Source organism: Camelus ferus, chromosome 20 (assembly GCF_009834535.1).
Source record: "Camelus ferus isolate YT-003-E chromosome 20, BCGSAC_Cfer_1.0, whole genome shotgun sequence".
NCBI lineage: Eukaryota > Metazoa > Chordata > Mammalia > Artiodactyla > Camelidae > Camelus > Camelus ferus.
In genome coordinates, this window is record NC_045715.1 from 31,841,097 (window position 1) to 31,864,495 (window position 23,399).

Here is a 23,399-nt window from a genome sequence, read left to right on the forward strand (position 1 = left end):
AATATATATGAATAAAGCAACAGGGGTATCCTGTATAGCACAGGGAATTACAGCCATTGTTTTTTAATTACTTTTAATAGAGCATAACCTATAAAAATATTCTGTACTACTCTGTATACCTGAAACTAATATAATATTATAAATCAACTACACTTCAACTAAAAACAAAAAAACAAAACAAATATACAAACAACAACAAAAAATATATGTATCTGTGTGTATAGTTAGATCTTATATTCCTCCATAACTGCTTTGTAACATTTACATATAACTCTAATTCATTTTCATTAGATTTAAGTACTTTATAATCATTTTATAGATTATTTTTATTCCTATTGCAAAATGGATCTTTTATCTGTTATGTGAGCAGTTGTTCCTCGCGTATAGGAATGTCGTTTATTTTTATGTGCTGCTCTTGATAATTTTCCAAACTTTTCCCTGGTCTCTAAAACTTGAGCTTTCCTGTTAAACCTAGTATCTGTCCTCAAATGGGGCAAAGACATTTTCTTTGATGAATTCAGTGCTACAGAACATATGTCAGGGATCAAAGTTTCTAATGTGACAGCCTGGGCAAGGTCCAAGTATTTATCACAAGGTGTCTTCACTAAAGTCTGTTCACTTGCAACCATGATTTGGACGAGATTCCCTTGCATTCTCCCTTTCATCGTGTTTTTTGCCCACATAGCAGCTGTGTCGGTAAGTAGCATTTTACTCTTCAGGGTATTAGGAAATATTCATTCCAGTCTACATTATCCATTTTCTGTTTATCTATTTCCTTTCAGATTAAGCATCTTTCTAAAGGAAATGGTAAGAATTAACTGAAATGCATAGAGTGTTTCTGAACTTTCTTTCGTTCGGCAAGACTCATAACAATCTTCCTTCCCACGTTTAACAGAACACGTTGGAGATTTTGATGAACAGAAGGATATTTCAGAAATCAATTTAGGTGGGTGAAATTCCTGCATTATTAATGGCTTGATAGGGTTTAAAATCCTGTGATAGAATTGCTGAAAACTCTTGTCTTCAATCTGGTGATTCTGTCTGAAAGTAGTTTGTGTTTTATAGAAAAGAATGCTTGTCAAACATGAGGGTTGTAATAAGTGACATTCTTTTAAATGCCTATAGTTTTCCCACAGGGGTCTTCCCTTTTAAGGATCACACTTTCAGAAACAGTCTGAGACCAGAATCAAGGGCTACCATCAGGGAGAAAGTATATTCTGCTAAGCTCCTGGAAGCAGACGTTTGCAGTTTTGAATAGATCTACCCATATTTGCCTGGTCTTCTTTATTATAAAGGCAGTACCTTCAGCTTGGCTTTGGAGGGTGCCATGTTTTTTGTTTGTTTTTTTTTTTTTCCCATGGGGAAGAACAAAATCAATCCAATTAACTAGGGTTGGGAAGAAGGATGGTATAATAGCGGAAAGGGCCCTGGACGGGAAGTCAGGAGTGCTACAGCTCACTCAGCTGCTGACCACCTAGGACCTCACGTCCTATCTCAGGACGTCCCATTTTGACCACCACAGGGTGAGAGGTTTGGAGTCGATGACCAAAAAGATTCCTTCCAACCCTTACCTTTAAGATTTTTGGACAAGGTTTCTTCTTCATTGATGTATAGTTGATTTACACCATTGTATTATAGTTTCAGGATACAACACAGAGATTCAATATTTTTATGGGTAATATTCCATTTATAGTTATTGTAAAATATTGGCTGTATTCCCTGTGCTGTACAATATATCCTTGTAGATTATTTATTTTATACACAGTAGTTTGTACCTCTTAATCCCCCACCCCTATCTTGCCCCTTCCCACCCCCTTCCCTCTCCCCACTGGTGACCATTGATTTGTTCTCTGTATCTGTGAGTATGTTTCTGTTTTGTTATATTCCCTGGTTCATTTTATTTTTTAGATTCTACCTATAAGCAATAACATAGAGCCTTTGTCTGACTTATATCACTAAACAGAATACCCTCTAGGTTTCTTGTTCCAAAAAATAAAACATAGGATGTGACAATACATGATATTTATTGGCTATTTGCTATTAGAAGGAATGTTTGCATTGTTTCAAAAAGAGTTTCACCACATAAAAATTAACAACTAAAATTTTACAATGGAAAAAATTCATTTTATTATGTGAGATGCCTTTTAGTAATTCTCATTCAAGTATTTCTGTTTTTAAAATCCATGTCTAGCTGCAGGCTTGGACCTCTTTCAAGGGGACATCCTCCTGCGGGTGAGTGCTTGCCAGTGACACAGAAACTGTCCCCAGGACTGGCTGTATCATAGGATTGAGCCTCTGCTCTGTGTCCAGCCCTGGGAGGGCAACTGTGGAGGAGAAGAAAAAAATCTCATTGATAATTGGTACCATGTGGTTACTGGTAACAAAAACAGACTAAAACATTAGCAAACAGTACAGAAGAGTCTACAATGATGAAATTGCTCATCCATCCAATTTTCTTAGTAAGTGATGTATGAGAGAGACGGAAACTGGCCACCATATTTTAAGTGGTTCTTTCAGTTTCAAGGAGTTGTAGGTCTCCTTTAGTTGGTTCTCAATGATTTCTCTAAATTTTCCAAATGGTCTATAATGCACTTCTATCGTTTTTACAATCAGAAGACAAATGCTACTAAACTGTCTGAATTGTGTGACGTTATTTGTGGTGTGAGAGTTTAGAGAAGGAGGAGGCTAGGGAGACAGCTGTCCAGTCACTTTTGCCTTTGTTCCTACAGAATTCCAGAAATGGCCTGAGAGACCCCAACACCAGGTGGAAGTTCCCCATCCCTTACATTCTGGCCGACAACCTGGGTAATATTCACTGATGCTCATTAGGAGCTTTGAGTTGAACTCTTCTCCCTTCCCTTTCCTTCTGATCATCAGCTTCAGACTTGGAGTAACCCAGCGTATAAGAGGGTGTTTCCAAGACGATTCTTTATCTCACGGCATGAACGGCATGACATTACATCGAAGCCAGTGCTGCTTAACCGGTCTGAGATCAGAGTACCAAGTAATAATTTTTAAAATGCAAAACACACTAACATGTTAATAAGACCAGGTGCAACACGAAGAACAAAAGTGAAACGTGATCTGACATCATAGCAATGAAACCTTTGATCCAGGGTTAAGGAGGACCAGTGGTTTTCAAAACCAACACGATTGCCCAAGACAAAGCCATGTGAAACTTACCACGTCAGGGCAGGATGAAGAAGTAGGAAGTAAGAAACAATGAGGCAAAGGCTAAGCTCCTCTCTCTCAAGGAGCTAACAGTGTCCTGAGTGGAGCCGACCACCCACGTGAAGACAACACACAAAGCGTCACGCGTGGCTTTCAGAGGATGTGCGCTCAGGGCTGGCTTCACGGTGAAGAAGGAGGCTTCGAGTGGGCTTTACTTGCATTTCCCTCCTTTGCAGTGATGTCAAGACAGTCTTTACAAAATTATTACAGAGTTGCTTAATTCCCCTTTGACAGTCTCCTCAGGTGTGGGGAAAGCAGAAGAGACGTGATTTTAAAATGAACTGCTCTCAGCAGTTCCACCATTTGGCTTGAAGATAACAAAAGCAACACAATCTGAGAGACAGCATTTTAGTGCCATCAAACTTTCTTTAAGTTATAGATGTTACTAAGTGAGGCCAGGTAAAAGTCCGGGGAAATCCTCCCACAGGTTTAATGCATGCTCTTACTGTTGCCGTGTGTGTTTCCACAGTTAATTAACTGATTACTCCAATGACTTTCTTTAATGTCCTTAGTATGATTTTATGACATCTGAGTTGTGGAATGTCCAAGTTGGGAGCTTATTAAATGAAATTAGGGGCAGAAAAATATGAGGTAAGTACTTGGTAAATGACCAAGAGTTATAAACTCTTTGAGAGAATGCACAAAATCAAGTGTGCAAGGAATATAATTTAGTTTTATATAACTCAGCTTAATTTTTGACTTAGAGACCTATCTCCGATGAGTTGATGAGATAAACACACACACACACACACACACACACACACACACACAGTAAAACACCATCTTTGCTTCTCCTGAATATGTTTCTTCCCCACCCATCCTTGTCTTATGCAATACCCAGGTATGTGCATGTGCTGTTTGGGGAAGGGAATCACATTTGATCTTTGTTCACTGATCCACACGGGTTGACCCTAGATATCTTTTATTCTTGCCCCTTCAGGTCCATAAGGCTTCTGCTGCTTTGGTTCCAAACCTGAGTTACAGAAATATTTTCTAAGGCTGTCTGCAGAGCCGTCTGTCTATCCTTGCCATGGCTCAGGGGTCCTGCAGGGAAGCAGCATAAAATATTACCTGTACTTCTTATGCTTCCAGAACCCGCAAGCCTCTCTAAGCTCTGCTCTCTTCCTCCAGCAAGAGGGGTGTCTTTTTAGATTGGGGTAAGGAACCCCATTCTCACTGCTTCCCTCCAAGGTGCTTTATCTATATATCCACTTGTCTTCTGCTCTGCCATGTGGCTCTCCTGAGGCAATGCACTCAGAATTTCTGCTTAAATGGGGAGAAAGGAAAGGGAGAAAGTGGGGAAGTTATTTTAGGATTTTGTTCAGCCACATGTACATAAGTGTATGCTTATTTTGTAGATACATTTAATTTACGCATTTAAAGTATGCACCCAGTATTTATATCCATAAGTAATTTTTCAGATTTAGTTTTCAAGGAATCTACTTACTATCAAAAAAATCTATAATGGACCTCTGTGGATTTCATGTGGTGGCACGATTTTCTATGTTTCTATGTTATAAATTATCCAAGATCTAGATAAGGTTCATTGATACTTTAAAAAAAATTTTTTTTTTCTGCAGCGCTGAATGCCAAAGGAGCCATTCTCTATGCCTTTGAAATGTTTCGCCTCAAGTCTTGTGTGGATTTCAAGCCCTATGAAGGAGAGAGCTCATATATCATCTTTCAGAAGTTTGACGGGTTAGTACGAAGTTTCACAGAGTGTGAAAACCATACATCTCTTGATTTATAAAAAGTGTCACATCTCTTTCAAAGGCTAAAAGAAGAAATTGGAAAGAAACCAAAAGCAAAATCAAACCTTTCACTGTGACTTTGCAAAACTGCATCACATTTTCTATATGCTGTGTGAAGAATGAGTTGTTTGGATACCTCTGGGTCCCGGGGAGACACATCTCAATTCTTTTCCTGGTTTGAGGTCATGTTTTAAATTATAGTATTTTTTTTTAAAAGTCAGGTTTATTAAAGCATAAATTGCATCCTTTTTAAAGGCACTGTTTTAAATTTTAGTACTCTTTTGGCTGGACCTCTTTGAAAAGTTCTAGATGTGAGTTTGCTTTTCATAGTTACTTAATTCTAGGAAGTAAGTGGTATATGAAGAAAGAAGAGCTTTATCTTCTGTGGTGTTTATGTTATCCAGTCTGGACTAGATGAAGTTGGAAAGCAAAGCCACCATCTGCCAGGACTCTGTAGGTTTGTGTCTTCAAGACCCACCTGGAGGTCTCCACACTGCAGTTCCCGTCGCTGCCACTAGGTGTTGCCTGGATTCAGTTGTTTAGTTCTGAAGGTGGGGATTTTGTTAATTATGGATGGAGACAAGAGGTACAAAAGGAAGTTACTATGTGATTTAGTCTCTTAAGAAACAAGTACACATATTTACAAAACAGAAGCAGACTCACAGACATAGAAAACAAACTTATGGTTACCAAAGGGGAATGGGAGTTAGGGTTAGGGAGGAGGGATAAATTAAGAGCTTGGGATTAACAGATACACACGACCATATATAAAATAGGTAAACAACAAGGGTTTACTGTATAGCACAAGGAACTATATTCAATATCTTGTAATAGCCTTTTTTGAAATAGAATATATATGTGTATAATGAAATCATTTTGCTGTACACCTAAAACTAACAAATATTGTAAATCAACTGGACTTCAATTAAAAAAAAGATCAGTGGTTACCAATGGTTTGAGGAGAAAGGAGGAAGGGAGGTATGAAATACGATTTTTAGGGCAGTGAAACTATTCTGCATGATACTATAATGGTGGATATATGACATTGTGTATTTATCAAAACCCCTACTGCTGTACAACACAAAGTGTGAATCTTATGTAAACTATGGACTTTAGTTCATGTATCATTATTGGTTCAATTATAACAAATACACTACACTAATACAATGTATTAGTAATAGGGGAATCTGGGGGGTGGAAACGGAGTATATGGTCTTCTCTATACTATATGTTCAATTTTCTATAAATCTAAAACTATCCTAAAAAGATCTATTAATTAAAAAAAGAATAAAAGAAAAAAGTATGAAAAAAATCAGTAAAAATAATGAAATTCTGATGACTACTTGGATACAAGTTAATACCTTACTTTCCTGAGTATTTATTCATTCTTTTTTTTTTTTACTCGAAGTATAGTCAATTAACAATGTTGTGTGAATTTCTGGTGTGTAGTGATTCATTTATATATGTGTATGTGTGTGTGCATATATATATATACCTTTTCATATTCTTTTTACTATAGATTACTACAAGATGCTTGAATATAGTTCCCTGTGCTATACAGTAGGACCTTGTTGTTTATCTGTTTTATATATATTCATTCTTTTATTTATAAAAATTATGAGCACCTATTATGTACCAAGAAGATGCTAGTCTGTGGGTACAAAGAAGCCTGAGATGCAATCTTAGATCTCACAAGGTTCCCAGTTGGCAGGAGAGGGTGGGAGTGTAATAACAAGTGAATAGTTGTCATGCACTAAGGTGAGTGTCGCGGGCTCTGGGGGACAGAAGTAGGACCTCTACCGGTCGTGTGAAGTGACACGACCAGCTGAGTGGTAGAGATGAAGAAGGGAGAAGGATGGCGAGGCAGAGGAGGGGGGAGGATGAATGGGAGGTGGGGTGGGAAGAGAGGTAACACCAGAATCTGGGGGGCTCACTGCTTATGGCCAGAAGCTGTCTCCCTTACCTTTAAGTCAGAGGAGAGGAAAAGTGAGGAAGACGTCCAGGGACTGGTCCAGAGTGCCCCAAGCCCTTGAGAGTCCTAGTCCTCTGAATCTGGAGCTTAACTGGCCTTTTTCAGAAAGACAAAGTCAAAGATTCACAGAGTGCTGAAGTGATGGTATTTTGCAACTTATGCCTTTCTGTTAAGGGAGAGATGTTTTAAAAAAAAAGATAAATAATATTTCCTCTAGATTATGGATATTTTGCAAAGTAAACTCTGATCTGGTCATGAAATACTATTGTCAGAGAAGCAAGGTGGTCATGGTGATGCTTGCTCAACTCAGTCCATTTACTAAAGGTCATTGAATTGTACACTTGAAATTGGTGACTTTTACAGTATGTAAATTATACCTTAATAAAGTGGTTAGAAAATAATTAAGATCCATCCTAGTGTAGAAATCAAGTCTGTTAGCATTTGAATGTAGGTGACCTTAGCTATTTGGGAACACAATGGCAGATAATTCAATGTGATTGTCACCAAGTAACTTGCAATCTGTTGACAGCAGTTAAGATTATTGCTAAATTTCTGTTGAGCATTGGTTGGAGTATAGATCCCTGTCTTCAATGTAAAGCAGATAAAGAGACAATTTGTGTAAAGCTTCTGATTTGCTAATAGCGGTGGGAAATCAGATTTATGAGAAGAGACAAAAATGATTGGGAAAAAGAGGGAAAGAGCGTGCACAGGAGGAATTTAGAGGATCTGCCAGCAGTGCCTGAGTCCACTGATTTCTGAGCAAAGTTATGGGTCCCTCTTGCCTGGAGCCCTTCAGACATCAGTTAGGCAGCCTGCTGCCTGCTGTCAAAATGCTGCAGGTTGGGTTTTAGCCAAAGAAGTAGACTTGATTAACTTGCATTTTTAATGAGGTTCTTTTTCATGATCATAAAATTTATACCTGCTCACTACAGGAAATTTGGAGAGTCATTTAAATACAAAGGAGAAAATTTAAATCAACCACTGTCACCACTCAGAAACAGTTTAATATCGTGGTATAAAAGCAATAGGGTTGTTCTTTGGAATGCCCCATGGGTTTGTATAGGTGAAGAAAAATGCCAATTTTTACTTCTTTTTAGCTGCTGCACTGTTAGGATTGATTTGCCTCTGAGTACGGACCACTTTTATAATAGACTATTATTTTTAAAGCCTGCGTAATGTTCCCTCCAGGGAATGTTGCCTTTTTAACCAGTCCCCTACATTGAACCATTAGCTTATGAGGATGCTAATTTATCATTTATTTCTAAAAATCAAACCTAACTTCCTTCAAGTTTGTGTTCTAGAATCTTATGAATTACAGTCTCTTAAGGATTGTCTAGGAGAAAATTTCTCTCTTGTCTTTAAAGGTGCTGGTCTGAGGTTGGCAACCTCCATGTGGGACAGAACCTTTCCATTGGTGAGGGATGTGACTATAAGGCCATCATTGAACACGAGATCCTGCATGCTTTGGGGTTCTACCATGAGCAGTCGAGGACGGACCGGGATGATTACGTGAACATCTGGTGGGATGAAATTCTTCCAGGTGTGTATGAACCCAAGGTGGTTGGGTGGGGTTTGCTATTATCTTTTTCACGTGCTCAGACCAACCCTGGGATGACCAGGCGGAACCCATGTGTGAATGGGGGCTTCACCTTCTCCAGGAGGAGCTCAGAACATGACCTCTCCTGTGGGCCATGCTGGTCTGCTTGTGGCCAATCCCAGATAAGTGTCTCAGGAAATGGTGACTGTTAGGTAACTCACTGTGGGCTTAACTGAAAGTTAATCAGAAGCTTTTGCTTTGTTTCGGTGTTTTGTTGAAAATCCATCTCAAATTCTATTTTCCTGTCTGAGTGAGTAAAATGAATTAGATCTCTGAGGATGTCAGGGTCCTTTTACTGGATGTGAAATCTGTGGCTACATGAGGTTTAGTTGACTGTATGATGATCCTAAGACATAAACAAGACTTTTTTAGTGCTTTACCAAACTAATGATAGGTGTCTAAAAACAAAACAACAGCAGCAAAAAAAAAAAAAAAAACAAAAAAAAAAACCAAAAAAACCAACAAACAACCCCCCCCCAAAACCGCCAAACTTTTAATCTGAAATTGGACCCCTTATTATGTCAATTCTAGCTAATAGTTTGAGTTCTGGTTAATCAAAATTTACAAGTCTTTGCCTTTCTAAGCATCTTTTTCCTTCTGCCCCCAGCCCATACTTTGCAAAGGACAACACAGTTTTATTTCATGTCACACGTTATTATGCAGTTATTCTAACAATTCTGATGTCCTTTAGTTTCGTTAGATTTCCTTCGATACTACCTACCTTAATCATTTCAGACAACTAGGCAGAGTGCTTTTAAAGACACAAAAACACTATTATCCCACAATTTCCCTATATGGGGACAGGTAGGAATTCAATGCTGTGTCTCTGAAAAGACCTGGTTTTTATTTAGGAATTAGTTCACGAAGTAGAAAAGCATTATTTTTGGCAATGATAGATGAGTGAAACGTGAAAGTATTCGAAGTGCCTTAACTATGACCACACAGTTTTCATGAAGCAAATCATTGTCTTGTAATTATCTGTTTTATTTGGATCCCAGTTTCGTGGATGAGTTCATTTCTTGCAGTGCATCTCCAAGAATTTTAGGGACTTGGAAGGTGCATCAGTGATTCCTCCAGGAGGCAGGGGTACGGGTGGCTAATTCTATCAAAATCACCTCTGGGTGTTCTCAGTCTGTACCTCTCCATCTCCCGGTACCTCCTGTTCTGATATTTCTTGACTGTGGAGTGCTGGCGGGAAGAGGAAACCCTCTGGTTTGTAAATTCTTAATAAAGGATTGGCATTCCACACAGACACTTCTAGCCACCCTACCATTCAACCCCTGAGCTAGAGACCAAATAATATTCTTCATTGCCTCCCAGTCCAATCTAAAGAAGTTCTAGGGAGTATTCACCCAGACATGAGATGACAGATCTAAAATAAAGTATTTGTCTCCCAGGGGTAATTGCATTATGACTGGATCTGTGTAGAGGGGAGAGAGTGCAGGTCGCAGGTCAAAGGACCAAATTGCTGCTAGGGATGCTCAGGGCACTGTTAGACTTTGCATTTGCCTAGAGGCCTGAGTTTCTTACTTTCTCATGCACATACTTAACTCTGCTGAAAATTACATGAGGATGCGGAAAACTTTTGCATTTTTAAATCTTGAAGAACACAGAGCTCAGTGCTTTTAAGACGGTTTTAGGCCAAATGAGGTCCCCTTCCTCAGAGGGAGCCTGAGTGTTTGCCAGGGTAATTTGCAGACTTGCTCCACGTGGAGCGTGGATTACTCAACGTGTTTGTTCACCTCCTGTCTGTTTTCATCAGGTGTAATTCCATAAATCTAAATTGCCTGCAGTCACTGGAGAACTCTTCTCAAATCCAATCCAATTAAGATCATAAACAAGGACAGTCTTATTGCTCTGGGTGATTTATGACTTTTATTGCATCTCATCTGCAGTTGATGACAATCTTATTATTTAACCTCAGCATACTCTACTGGCAATATATTTCTCTGTCCAAATCCATCTCTGTTCCTTAAGTCAGGATTGTGTTTTCTGGATCTATTCCCTTCCATTAAGGAAAAAACCCCAAAAAACTGAGGTCTAGCGGGGGTCTGCAGACCACAGCCCTTGGGCCATATCTGTTTACTTTTGTAAATAAAGTTTTATGGGGACACAGCCATGTCCCTTTGTTGACAAATTGCCTATGGCTGATCTTGTGCTGTAACCACTACTCTCATCAAAAATATTTTCCTTTTCTATTTTGAAAGGAAAGTCAGTTTTCTTCCTAGTTAATTTTTCTCTCCATGGAGGCTGTTTCTGGACCAGGAGAATGTGAACCTTGATTGACAGGATTCCACCTTCTTGCCAGCTGCTAACCTTTCTGTCTGCCTCTCAGATTTCTTGTTCCTAACCTGTGAGAGAGCTGGCCAGGTACAACTCTGGGTGGATGAGGGACTTGGCTGTTAGCAAGATGTATCAATCCTGAATGTTTTCCTGAATTCAAAAATTCCTTTTCCTGCTGTTTGAAATACCTGCCTTCACTTTAATATTTGATCTTCTATTTCTTAAAGCCTTGTACACACACACACACACACACACACACTTATTTATTTATATGTATAAAAAACTGATTTAAATATATATTTAATAATATGCATTTTATATTTACATTATATTATATTTACATTACAATATGTTATAGATACATATTTAGTATTAATTATACCATCTATTTTTAATATTCATTATAATAATTTTATATACTATAATATAATGTATTAATATATCACAATATTATTAGTGAGTATTAATTAATATATATTAACTTCATATACATTGTGCAAATTATAAAATATGTTAAATACTTATATATTTAAATCAAAGATGCATTATTCTGCTCCCTCCTTTATTTTTTGGTCTCTGCTTGAGTATCTAGTCAAAGAGGGTAGGATGGAGAAATGACATGAATGAACAGGACCTGTGGACTCTCTCCCCAACAGGTTACCAGCACAACTTTAACACCTACACTGACAACATCATCACTGACCTCAACACACCGTATGATTACGAGTCTCTGATGCACTACCAGCCTTTCTCGTTTAACAAGAATGACAGCATCCCTACCATCACGGCCAAGATCCCTGAGTTTAACTCCATCATTGGGCAGCGCCTGGATTTCAGTGCCGTCGATCTGGAGAGGCTGAACCGAATGTACAATTGCAGTGAGTCCCCACCTCACAGGATGGTTATGAAAATCAGTTATGTGGTTGTGTTTTGTAAAGTGAAAATATTGGACCAATGTAAGGAGCTGTAATTGCTTCCTTTTAAAAGGTGCATCATTCCTAAAGCTCAAGGTAGTTATAGGCTTGGAAGTAGTTTGTATCTTGCAAAATTCTTTGCCCTGGTTAGTGGTTTCTAGAGTAATCCAGTGCTCGAGATGAGATGTTTTCTAAAATGGCTCCACTAGTCTTCAGAGACAGTCTTTAATTCTGCTTAATATGTAAGTAGAGAAGGTCTGCTGAGAACAAAGCCCAGCATTATAGGTACCTCATTCTTGATCTAAAGGACTTCATAATTGGCATTCATAGCAAAGCATGATGATCAGCCTTTTTATCATCTGACTCTGTGAGGTGAGCAGGCCTGCAGCTACATTGGTGTGTTCTATGATCTAATGGATGATGGTAGGATTTGCATTTGAGGAAAAAAATTAAGACAATGAAAAGCTCATGATCCTGCTGTACCTAAACAATGAGGTCTTAGTAGCCTAAGACATTAGGTATTTGAAATAAGATGCCTTACATTTTTAACCAGGTGACAAAAATATCATTTGCAGCCACAACTCACACCTTTTTGGACCACTGTGCTTTTGAGAAGGCAAACATCTGTGGAATGATTCAGAGTACCAGAGATGATGCTGACTGGGTCCATGAGGCCAGCACTCAGCCCGGACAAGTGGATCACACCTTGGTGGGACAATGCACAGGTCAGTGAAGACAGAAAGGAGACACATTGAACACGCTGAGGTGGTTCCCCAGGTTCAGTGGGTGATGGCAGCTAGCATGTTTTGCCTCAGTTGGAATGTTACTTATCAAGCCTGGAACTCTGAACAAGGACAAAAACCATTTCTCATATCTTTATATTCAACTCAATAAAAAGCATGCAAAAGAAAGATGCTTTTAAGCTATGACAAAACTGATATGGACACATGGTTGATAAGATATGACTTTGTAAATCAGAGTAACTTCTCTTGAGCAGTGTCCTCCAACCGAACTATAGTGAGCACCACGTATGTCATGTCAAATTTTCTAACAGTCCCATAAAAAAAGAAACAAACAAAACAAACAAACAAAAGAAACAAGGGAAATTCTCTTTAATAATATATTTTATTTAACCCAATATATCTAAAATATTAACATTTCAACGTGTAATCCATATAAAGACTATTAATGAGATACTGCAGGCTCTTTTATACTAGGTATGTGAGATCTGGTGTGTATTTATTTTTTCCTTGCAGCACATCTCACTTTGGACTGGCCTGCAATTCAAGTGCTCGACCGCCGTATGTGTTTGGTAGCCGCCATATTGGATAGCATAGCTTCAGATCATTCCCATGGTTTGTGCAGGGAATAAAGCCATCAAGTCAGGGAGACCTTGTTTGAAATCTGGCTCCAGCACTTGCTAATTGTGACCACAGGAAGTTGTTTTGTTGTGGTGGTTTTTTAAGTCTTTGTGTCTGTAAGCCTCTCTGACCATCAAGCTTTTGGTACTTCAGGGTGAGCACGGAAGGAGATAAGGCATATAAAGCCCTCAGCTACAGACCTGCAGCTTCACTCTACTTTTCCCCCATCTTCCCTTTCTCTCCAGAGGTTCCATTTACATGTCATTCCTATTTTAACATCCTTTTATTACTGTGCTTCTCATTGAAATCAAGTCTACCCTATTTGGAAGCAAGTGGGGTTATAGATTACAACTACCCTTCAAAGACTGGACTGTTAGGAAGTCCCTGAGTCCATGCCCATGTGAGAGTTGGTTATAGTTCCTTCACAGAAGGGACCCAGCTTATCACCCACACACCAGGCCACCAGGGAGAATGTCAGAGGCTGTAAGCCATTGCCAATGTTCCTCCAGCCTTGACCAAGGGTGAAAGTCTCGGTCACATGTCAGATTATTAAGCCTATCATCTCCAGTGTCCAAAGGGTGATCTCAGCCTGAAGTTCTCTGTAAATTTCCATCGTAGCCTCTAATCTAATCTCTCCTGTGAGCTTGCTGCTGGGCTGATGTACAAGTTCCAGGTAAACAGAAAGGTAATCCCCATGTGAGGGGAGTCTGCTGGAAGAATATTCTAGCACTTTAGTAGGAAAGGACCACAGCCCAGGAGAAGTGTCTAGAATGCTTGATCAGCATCACTTGAGCAGCCTCTATGCTTCTTCCTCAGGAGGCACTGGCTGAGCCCGTGTTTCCTGTGCTAGAGTGCGCAGCACCATTCAGGTAGATGCAGAGACGCAAAGAACTCGAAGGATAGAGGCCACTTCCTGAGAGGTGCACGAACACCCAGTTTGTGGCAGCGCCAGGTCAAGAATTCAGGTCTCCTTCCTCCCCGGCCCGCGTTGTTAGACTTCCACTGTCACAGTTCCGACTACTCCTGGTGGAATTCCTGAGCAAGGACCACCTGGCGACCTTCTTAGCTGTCTTGAGCTCTTGTTCGCCTTAACCCAAGCACTCAATAATCCCTAATGCAGAGATCTTAGGCAAGTATAGTTCAAGTGTTGAGAAGAACAAAAAATACTAATTTTCACTGATGAAATATTAAAGCCTTTAGGATACTTTTCAGCTTTGTGGAGAGCCTACTTAAATATCGATGTTCGCTGCCGGTGGGGAAGGCACCTGCCCCATGCATGGAGCGAGATGAGGCAGGGATCCATCTGGTCTAAGTACCGAGAACGGCACCAGGTGCTCACTTCAGTTTTACTCAGTGAAATGTTTTGAGTGGAGCATTTGGTTGAGTGTGGGAGTCAGTTTAAGTGACTTTTTTATATGCAAGAATTGTTCATTACCCCTGACTTTGAAAAAGTGTCCTTCCTTTAGCTGCCTGCTTGTTTTGGGGGAGAGAGTTTTGAGATGGCTGAGTTGGGCAAACCCAACCTCTGGCATAAATGTTGATGTTTTCTGCTCTCTTTTTTGGTGTTCTTCCAAAGCTTTCTTTACACTCCGGAGAAATCCTCACTTAGCCCCTAATATGCCTTGAATAGCCATCTTTATGACTCAGTAAAGATCGTTCTTTACCACTGACAACACATCCAGTCGTTAGCCTAGAACCAGGCGAAACTGAACCCTTTTCATTGGGAACATGTAAAATCCAGTTCCTAAAACTTTGAATCCCACAGTTTCTTATGTAACTGGGAAGCCAGCTCCTCTCCTTGGAATGAGTCTCTCTTTGAAACAATGAAGTTCATGAAGAAAACGGAACTCATCTCATAGACATTAAATTCCATCGAACTTGGCTTCAAGCCTGCGTTTCCTCAAGCCAGAGGTATCCATTTCACAACCTCAGGAACAAAGGCAATCAGAAGAGGCGCGGGAGAGCCCTGGCTGCGGCCAGCGATTCTGTCCACGCAGACAGACGGGATATTCACTGACAACCAGCCTTCTGTTTATTTTCCCCAGAAGAGCCCTAGATAATGACTCTTGCTCACCGTTTCGCTTTGCCTGGGCTGGCGGCAGCCCGGGGTGCGGGCAGCCAGAGATGGGACTTCGGGGTGCTGTCTCCCCAGGTGCCGGCTTCTACATGCACTTCAGCACCAGCTCGGGGGCGGCCGAGGAGGCAGCTCTACTGGAGTCGAGGATCCTTTACCCAAAGAGGCGGCAGCAGTGCCTGCAGCTCTTCTATAAAATGACGGGAAGCCCTTTGGACAGGCTGGTCATCTGGGTCCGCAGGGACGACAGCACGGGCAGCGTCCGCAAGCTGGTCAAGGTGAAGACCTTCCAAGGTATTAAGGGCATCGTGCGAGGACTGACTGGGCTTCACATCCGGGCTGTGCTCTTGCCCCACCCCTCCCCTTTCCCCTCCTCCCTCTCTCATCCCTCCTCTCCCCGTCCACTCCCCCTCGTCCTCTCCCTCCTCTTCCTTCCTCTCCTCCACCTCCCCCCTCTTCTACATGCGTAATGCCTGGCATGTTTTAACCACTCAGTGGATGTTTTAACCACTTAGAAATTGAGGGCTCAGGTGAGGCTGAAATATACTATTGTAAGAGGCCAATCAGGGAGATAAAAAAAGGGGAAGCCAATCAGACTATAAAAATCCAGTTTTCACTAGAACTTTGGAGAAAGCCGGGACAGAAAAGGTGGGTGATTCAGGGGTGAAGACTGGAAGGTTAAAGGGAAGGAGAAATTGATGCTGTGGAGAGAGGGTAGTTAGATAGTTGGCCTTATGTGTTTCTGCATCTGTTTCAGAGAACTGAATGATAAACGACAGTAACTTGAAACCTACTTGTGAAGTTGGTGGGAATTAAGAGCCACTTGTATCTATTAACTTCATCACTGTCATCGACATAGTCCTAAATGGGACTTGATGTAGTTCTATCGGAGGGTCAGCATGAAAATCCTAAAATGCCAAGGCCACGGCTGGATGTGAGCGTGATCCAGCTGGAGCACCCGGGGTGCAGTGGCAAAGCAGGGGCAGGTCTTTGGGGAGCTCTGCGTCTCTCTGGCCGGGCAGTTTTCTCTTCCCAGACCCGTAAGCATCCCATGTTCTAGAATAATCCTCTCATTTTCTACTCCATCTCTTGATTCCAAATTCCCACTTCCGATTCAGTTTTCAGAAAAGAAAATCAAGACCTGATTTTTACTAGAATGTGGCTATCTGGATAGTGGTGATTCTATTTGAATTATTTTTTTAAAAAAAGAGGATGAATCCCCTACTTGGTGGAATTTCAGTGAATATGAGGAAAAGGAAAAAAAAAAAAGGATGTTTGGGAGTGAGTCAGTTTGCATAGGGGAGATCCAGCTTGTCCTGTAAGTTATCGGTTACTTCAGAGTCTTCGATAGATCTCTCCAGCATGATGTCATAGGCTGGACCGTAGGAAACTGCCAATTGTTTAGCTTTTGGCTTATAAAATATCTGTCTTATATGGTTCAGCCTAATGCTTGAGAATTCAGTGCTAAAATTAAGGAATGGGGGTCATTTATACCATCAAATCCAGAGGAAACCCTAACCTGTGGAATTAAATAAAAATGGAAAACAAACTCATAATTAAGATTTTTTTGATAAATCATAGATTGTCTTTTTTTTTTTTTTTTTTAAGCTCTTTTCCCATACTAGATACGTGACTTTGGAAAAGTTCCTTAATGAGTTTCTAATAGTACCTATCTCTTTGTTTGTTGTAAACAAGCAAAGCCCACAGCACCAGGCTCAAGGTGAGTGCTCAGAAAATGTTGGCCACAGTGGTCACCGACTTTGTTCTCTGTCCTCAGGAGATTCTGACCAAAATTGGAAAATTGCCCATGTTACGCTTAGAGAGGAAAAGAAGTTTCGCTACCTTTTCCAGGGCACAAAAGGTGACCCCCAGAACTCACGTGGGGGCATTTACCTGGACGACATCACTCTGACCGAAACCCCATGCCCCACAGGGGTTTGGACAGTCCGGAATTTCTCCCAGGTCCTGCAGAACACGGCTAAAGGGGACAGGCTTCAGAGCCCTCGGTTCTACAATTCAGAGGGCTATGGTTTGGGGTTGACCTTATACCCTCACGGCAGAATGACCTCCGAGCGCTCTGGCTACTTGGGGCTTGCCTTCCACCTGTGCAGTGGAGAGAATGACGCTGTCCTGGAGTGGCCAGTGGAAAACAGACAGGTGATCATGACAATACTCGACCAGGAACCCGATGTCATGAAGAGAATGTCCTCCAGCATGGTGTTCACTACCTCCAAGTCCCAGACATCTGCAGGTAGGTGTTTATAAGAACTGCCCCTCGATGTGGAAGGGCCAGAAGATGTGATTCTCATCTGTGCAAGAGAGACTGGCTTTACCCTCACATCTCCTCCGTGGGCACGTAAACGCCATTGCCATGGGGGAGCCTTAAGTTACACATTTCAATATCATCTCATTTTCTCCCTCCTTCCTGAATTCATCCAACAAGCATCTAGGAAGGGCTTGCAATGTGCCAAACTCTGTGCTAGCTCCTTCGAAGACAAGCAAATCAGGCAGTCCCTGCTTCCCTGAGCTCTGTCCGAGGAGATGGGTCCTGCTAATCATTTATCAAATACTCAGAATTTGCTAGGCTCCGAGCAGAGCTAATGCACTGACTCCTAAAGTATTGCTGACTGTCGGTACGTCCAGGAAACAAACTTGCATCAATAAAGAAATGGGCAAAGTTTTTTTTTTTTTTAAAAAAAAAAAGAAGAGACTTAAGCCTTAAAAGGAAGAAGCTATAGCCATCTCTTCCTTCATTGAGGAAGTCACTCAGTAGTGGACCACTGATCATTTGGAGCTGTGGTTCTCTGCTCTGCCCCACTCCCAGTTCTAAGTTTTAATCCTCCCAGAGAGAGTAAATAACCTGATTTTTCCCAACATATTTTTGTTCTGATTAACAAAGCTCTAGATACTCATTAAAGACACATTGGAAAGTGGAAAAGAAAGATGTAACGTGACTTTCCGTTACCTGTAACTTTGCAGCGATCAACGGCTCCGTCATCTGGGACAGGCCATCCACCGTGGGATCCTATCATAACAGCTGTGACTGTTATAGAGGCATCGACTGGGGCTGGAGTGCTGTCATCTCCCACCAAATGCTGAAAAGGAGGAGTTTCCTTAAAAATGATGATCTTATCATGTTTGTGGACTTTGAAGGTATTTAGCTGGTTTTCCTAAATTAATAATCCTATATTCTGCGTGTTTGTTGATTTTACATAGATCTTTTTAAAGCATCTCATGGAAAGTGGGGATCTTTTGGGGGGATTAGGTTAAAAAAAAAAAGATGCACTCTAAGAGCACCATGTTTTGCTCTGTTACTCAAGGATTCCCCTCGATTTTAAGTGTCCTTGGGAGGAACTACAATTTTTGTGTCATCTTTTTGTAAAATTTATCAGATGTGACAGTCTGCTGACTTCAGTTTAGTTTCAGTCAGCCTACCCATGCTCACTTTATGCTTATTTTTTCAAGTTAAATAAGTAAAGATGTGATCAGGCTACTTTAGAAATAAAAATAGGGGAAAAGGATGAACTCTTGCTGTGCGCAGGTAACAGGGGTGGACCTGGAGGGTGTCACACTTAGTGAAGTAAGCCAGACAGAGAAGGACATATATTGTATGCTTTTGACTTATATGTGGAATCTAAAAAACAAAATAAAGGCATAAATGTAACAAAACAGACTCACAGATCCAGAGAACAAACTAGCGAATTACCGGAGGGAGAAGAGGTGAGGAGAGAAATGAGGCCAGGGGATTAACAGGTACAAGCTACTATGCATGAAATGAGTAAGTTACAAGGGCATAATATACAACACAGGGGGTCTAATCTCTATTTATAATAACTTTGCGTGGAGTGCCATCTATAAAAATGTCAAATTGCTAGGTTGTTCATCTTAAAACTAATATTTTAAGTCAACTTTACATCGATATAAATAAATACATAAAATGGCTGGCATTATGAGAATCCAGTGCATATATTCAGAGCCACTTTTCCGTGCCACTAAAGGCGATGTCCGCGAGGGGCAGAGGCAGCCCAGGGAACGTTCTCCGGGTGTGGAAGTGAACTGTGGTCAGATATGAATCGTAGGTCTTTCTCACCGCCCTTTGTCTGCTTCCTCCAGACATCACCCACCTTCACGAGACTGAGGTCCACGCTGAAGGCAGCAGGCTGACCCCCCAAGGCCTCGTTCTCCAAGACCAGGAGCCGCAGGTCTTGCCAGAGGGAGCCCGACCGGGCAGCCTGGGCCAGGGGCAGCCCAGCCGACAGAAGCGGTCGGTGGACAGCTCGGGCCCCTTGGAGGACCACAACTGGCCACAGTACTTCAGAGACCCGTGTGACCCGAACCCTTGCCAAAATGAAGGCATCTGTGTGGACGTGAAGGGGATGGCCAGCTGCAGGTAGGCGCGGTGGCCTGGGGGCTGCAGCTGCGGGTCCACAGAGGGGAGGCCCCGGCTCTGCTCACCCTGCTGAGGGGCTCGCGTCTCAGGTCGGGGCAACTTTGCTCCACAAAGCCATGCCCCAGATCGGTGGGAGGAGCAGGGGTCCTGCCAGGGCAGAGGAGTCCCAGTCTCCTGTCTCTTGACTTTTACCCCTTTCTCACTCTGGGGCGTTGTTAGCAACATCTTGAATATTGTTGAAATTTTAAAGTCCACCACAGGGCTCAAAAATGACCCAGAGCGGGGTGGGGAGGGGTGTCGGTAATAGCTCAGTGGTAGAGCACATGTTTAGCATGCAGGAGGTCCTGGGTTCAATCCCCAGTACCTCCATAAAAAATAAATTAAGTAAATAAAACTAATTACCTCACCACAACCCTCCCCCAAAATGACCCAGAGATTTTAGCTTCTAGGATTTACCAGCGTGAGAACACAAGCTTAGATCTTCCCTGACAGCAGCTGTTATCATTGTTTTAGTTACTATTATTATGTCTAGTGTCTGTTAGTGCTGTTGTACTATTATTGTAGTTATGTTTTCAGTAACAGTAGTAAGAATATCTGATATTGGGGGCCTGCTTGCTACGTGTCACGTGCTCCCCTGAGCAGTGCACATGCGTGATCTGAACTACTTCCTCAGAGACACCCCGTGACATAATGGTCCTTCTTATCCCCGTTTAGTGCATGAGGAAGTTGAAGCTTGGATAATTTAAGTAATTTGTCTCAAATTACCCAGATGGTAAATGCTGAAGCTGGGACTTGCCTCCAGGTCTGTCTGTCTGTCTGTCTGTCTGTGCAGTTTGCTATATTTAATAGTTCTTTTCATAATGTTTGTCATTTGCATAAACTATTTCATAAAAGGATGTAGACCCATCAGTTTCACTTGACAGAATAGTAGCAGATGTGGGAACCCATCTGCTTGGTTCAAAACATCTACATTTCTTCTCACTTCTTTATGCTCTCTACTTTGTTTCTTTTTTATTAACTTTTATTTTTAAATACCGTTAGACTTATAGATACGTCGCAGAAGTACTGCAGAGTTTCCCATACCCTAAAGTCAACAACTTATATAATCAGAGTACAATCAGTAAAGCCAAGAAATGAACATTAATGAAACTAAATGCTGTTCACAGTAGTATTAACTAAACCACACACCTTGTTCGGATGTCCCCAGCTTTTCCACCAACGTCCTTTTTCTGTTCCAGGATCCAATTCGGGAGCCCACATTCCATTTAGTTTTTATGTCTCCTTAGCTCCCACAATCTGGAACAGGTCCTTAGTCTTGTCTCTTGTGACCTTGACACTTTGGAAGAGTACCAGTCGGTTATTTTGTAAGTTGTTCCTCAACTGGGATGTTGTCTCATGATGATATTGAAGTTGTACGTTTGGGGCAAGAAGGGCCAAGGTGTGGTGTGCCTTTCTCAGTGGGTCACGGGAGGGTTACCTGATGTCAATGCGTATTACTACTGGTGATGTTAACCTTGATCTTCTGGCCAAGAGGGTGCCCCCCAGGCCTCCGTGCTGAGAAGTTGCCATTCCTCACTCTGTAACTAGCATGCATCTTGGCAGAGGGCAGAGATCTTCAGAGACCACACGGACATCCCACCTTTCCTCAAATCGACACCCACTAATCTTAGCCTCCATTTGTGGGTCCTGCTACAACAACCCCCACTGTCATATTCTAATGGTGATTTTCTATTTCCTCTGCTCCCTCCATGTTCATTAAGTAAAATTCTTCCATAAAGCATAAGCGTCCCGCCTCCCCATTCATTTATCCATGCAATTGTTTGTTTATACAACTGAGGACCCATAAACATTTATCTCATCCTATGGGCTATGTTTCAACAATGTTCTTGTTATCCTGTTGCTCATATTGTTCTAGTTTTGGCCTCAGGGAGCCCTTCTGAACTGGCTCCTGTGCCCTTTCAACACGCACCTATCCTTCCATGAACAGGATCTTACTGTCTGGCCACCGGATGCTCCGGCTCCCCTTCCTGCCCCAGAGCTGGAACCAGTCACTCTTTCCAAAGCTCTGGCTCCTTGTATTGGAGGATGCCCACCTACCTTGTTTCCTGAAGGATCCACAGCCCTGAGTCAGCACCTCTTTGCTGATAGGTCCTTGGGTGCCAGGTTTCCAGGTGTGCCCTGACTGGCTTCATCCTTCTCGGAGCAGGAAAGCCAGGGCTTTCTCCACGTGTATCTGTCTCTGCTCAGCCAAGTCATTCCTCCCCCACAAACCTGCAGCTTGTTCTGTGGGAGGAGGCCCTCTAAGTCAATACTAGAGAATGTAATTCAAGTGTATTGGGAGGAGACTGAGCATGAAAAAAAATGGAACAAACTCTGGTTTTTAAGAAGTCATTTCCTAGTCTAGAGATGAGGCCTTTAAAGGTAAAATAATTCCAGGATTAATCAAAGGAAGCCTTGATTTCTGGTGGCCTCATTCTGCTCTGTGAGTCAACTTCGTGATTAGAAATGTTGCTTAAAACACAGGGTAGAACTGTTACAATGGAAGGGATGAAACCCTACCTCTAATGTCTTGGTTCTGAGTTGATCTTTATATCAAATAACATTAAAAAAAAAAAAAAAACCCAAGGTGTGGCCTGCTATGTGTCGAATGCTGTGATGGTACAACATCTTCACTATTCGGATGTGAACTGCAGGGCAGCCTGAGAGACGGGTGGCAATACGCTCACCTGCCCTAACATTTCTTGTTTTTTTGGAGGGAGAACACATTCCAGTGTATCTCATTTTATTTCTACCTCCAAGTAATACATGTAACAAAAAAAAATTGATTCACTGAAATGCATGTTACAAAAAAAAATTTTCTGAAATAACTTCCAGTGGTTTTTCAGATAAATCACACTCCCTAACACAGTCTCGAAGCCTTTACAATCTGCTTCATCATCAGGTCTGTCCAGTCTCATCGTGGGCTTTCCTGCCCTTGCTCTTTTCACACCAGCTCCTTTATCTTTTTTCTCTTCCTTGGATGCTGAGCTCCTCAAGGCTATTGTCCACTTTGCTCCTTGAGGTTGTTTTTCTTTGTCCTTCACTGCCCTAATATTTTAATTGACATTGTCTGTAAGTTTTCAGCTCCAATGAATGCACCGAGTCAGGCGCTGTACCTGGAGAATTTCCCTGTAGCTCACAGTCGGAGCCAGTGTCAGGCAACACAGTCTTGGTGTCCCAAACCCTCCCCCTGAACTTCGCACGTGGCCCAGATTACCGGGCCAGGAGACAGACCTCCGGGGATCAGACTTCAAGTGTGAGACACTTACTAACCGGGTGACCTTGAGCAAATTATCTGACCTTTCTGTGAAACGCGAATGGTAAGAATGACCTGGTACTAACCACCACTTCAAAGGGTTGTTACAGGATTAAATTATTGACTCATATAAAGCACTCTGAAGGAAGCCAGGCGTGTGTGAGTAACCGCTAGGTGTTCGCTGCCATTACTGCTGTGTTGGTCTTGTGGCCTGGAGCCTCTTGGGGCTCGGGTGATTCCCACAGCCCCTGTGTCCCATCCCCCTAGGTGCGTCTCCGGGCACGCCTTCTTCTACACTGGAGAGCGATGTCAGGCCATGCAGGTGCACGGCAGCGTCCTGGGCCTGCTCATCAGCGGCGCGGCCACCACGGTCTTGTTGACCTTCACCGTCATCTCCGTCCTTTGCCAAAGGCCAAGGCAGTGATGCCCGCTGACGTCAGCCAGACCGCAGACGCGCCTCCTCCACCCAGACCATCCCTTCTCTTCCGGTACTCAGTGCAGTCTGGGGCGGCTTTTAGCCGCCTTGCTTGG

The 23,399-nt window shown here is 42.0% G+C and overlaps 1 protein-coding gene across 1 annotated transcript; it reads left to right on the plus strand.

The window, feature by feature from the left end:
* The first annotated feature begins 619 nt into the window (after positions 1-619).
* Positions 620-23,350, plus strand: MEP1A (meprin A subunit alpha). The gene is given in 15 exon segments (XM_032463209.1): positions 620-717; positions 719-775; positions 777-807; positions 896-946; positions 2,192-2,232; positions 2,730-2,805; positions 4,812-4,929; positions 8,319-8,494; positions 11,491-11,712; positions 12,324-12,473; positions 15,262-15,477; positions 16,961-17,434; positions 18,163-18,336; positions 19,297-19,573; positions 23,136-23,350. Coding segments are annotated over 15 exon segments (2,310 nt in total). The 5' UTR covers positions 620-627; the 3' UTR covers positions 23,293-23,350.
* Positions 23,351-23,399: the final 49 nt, after the last annotated feature.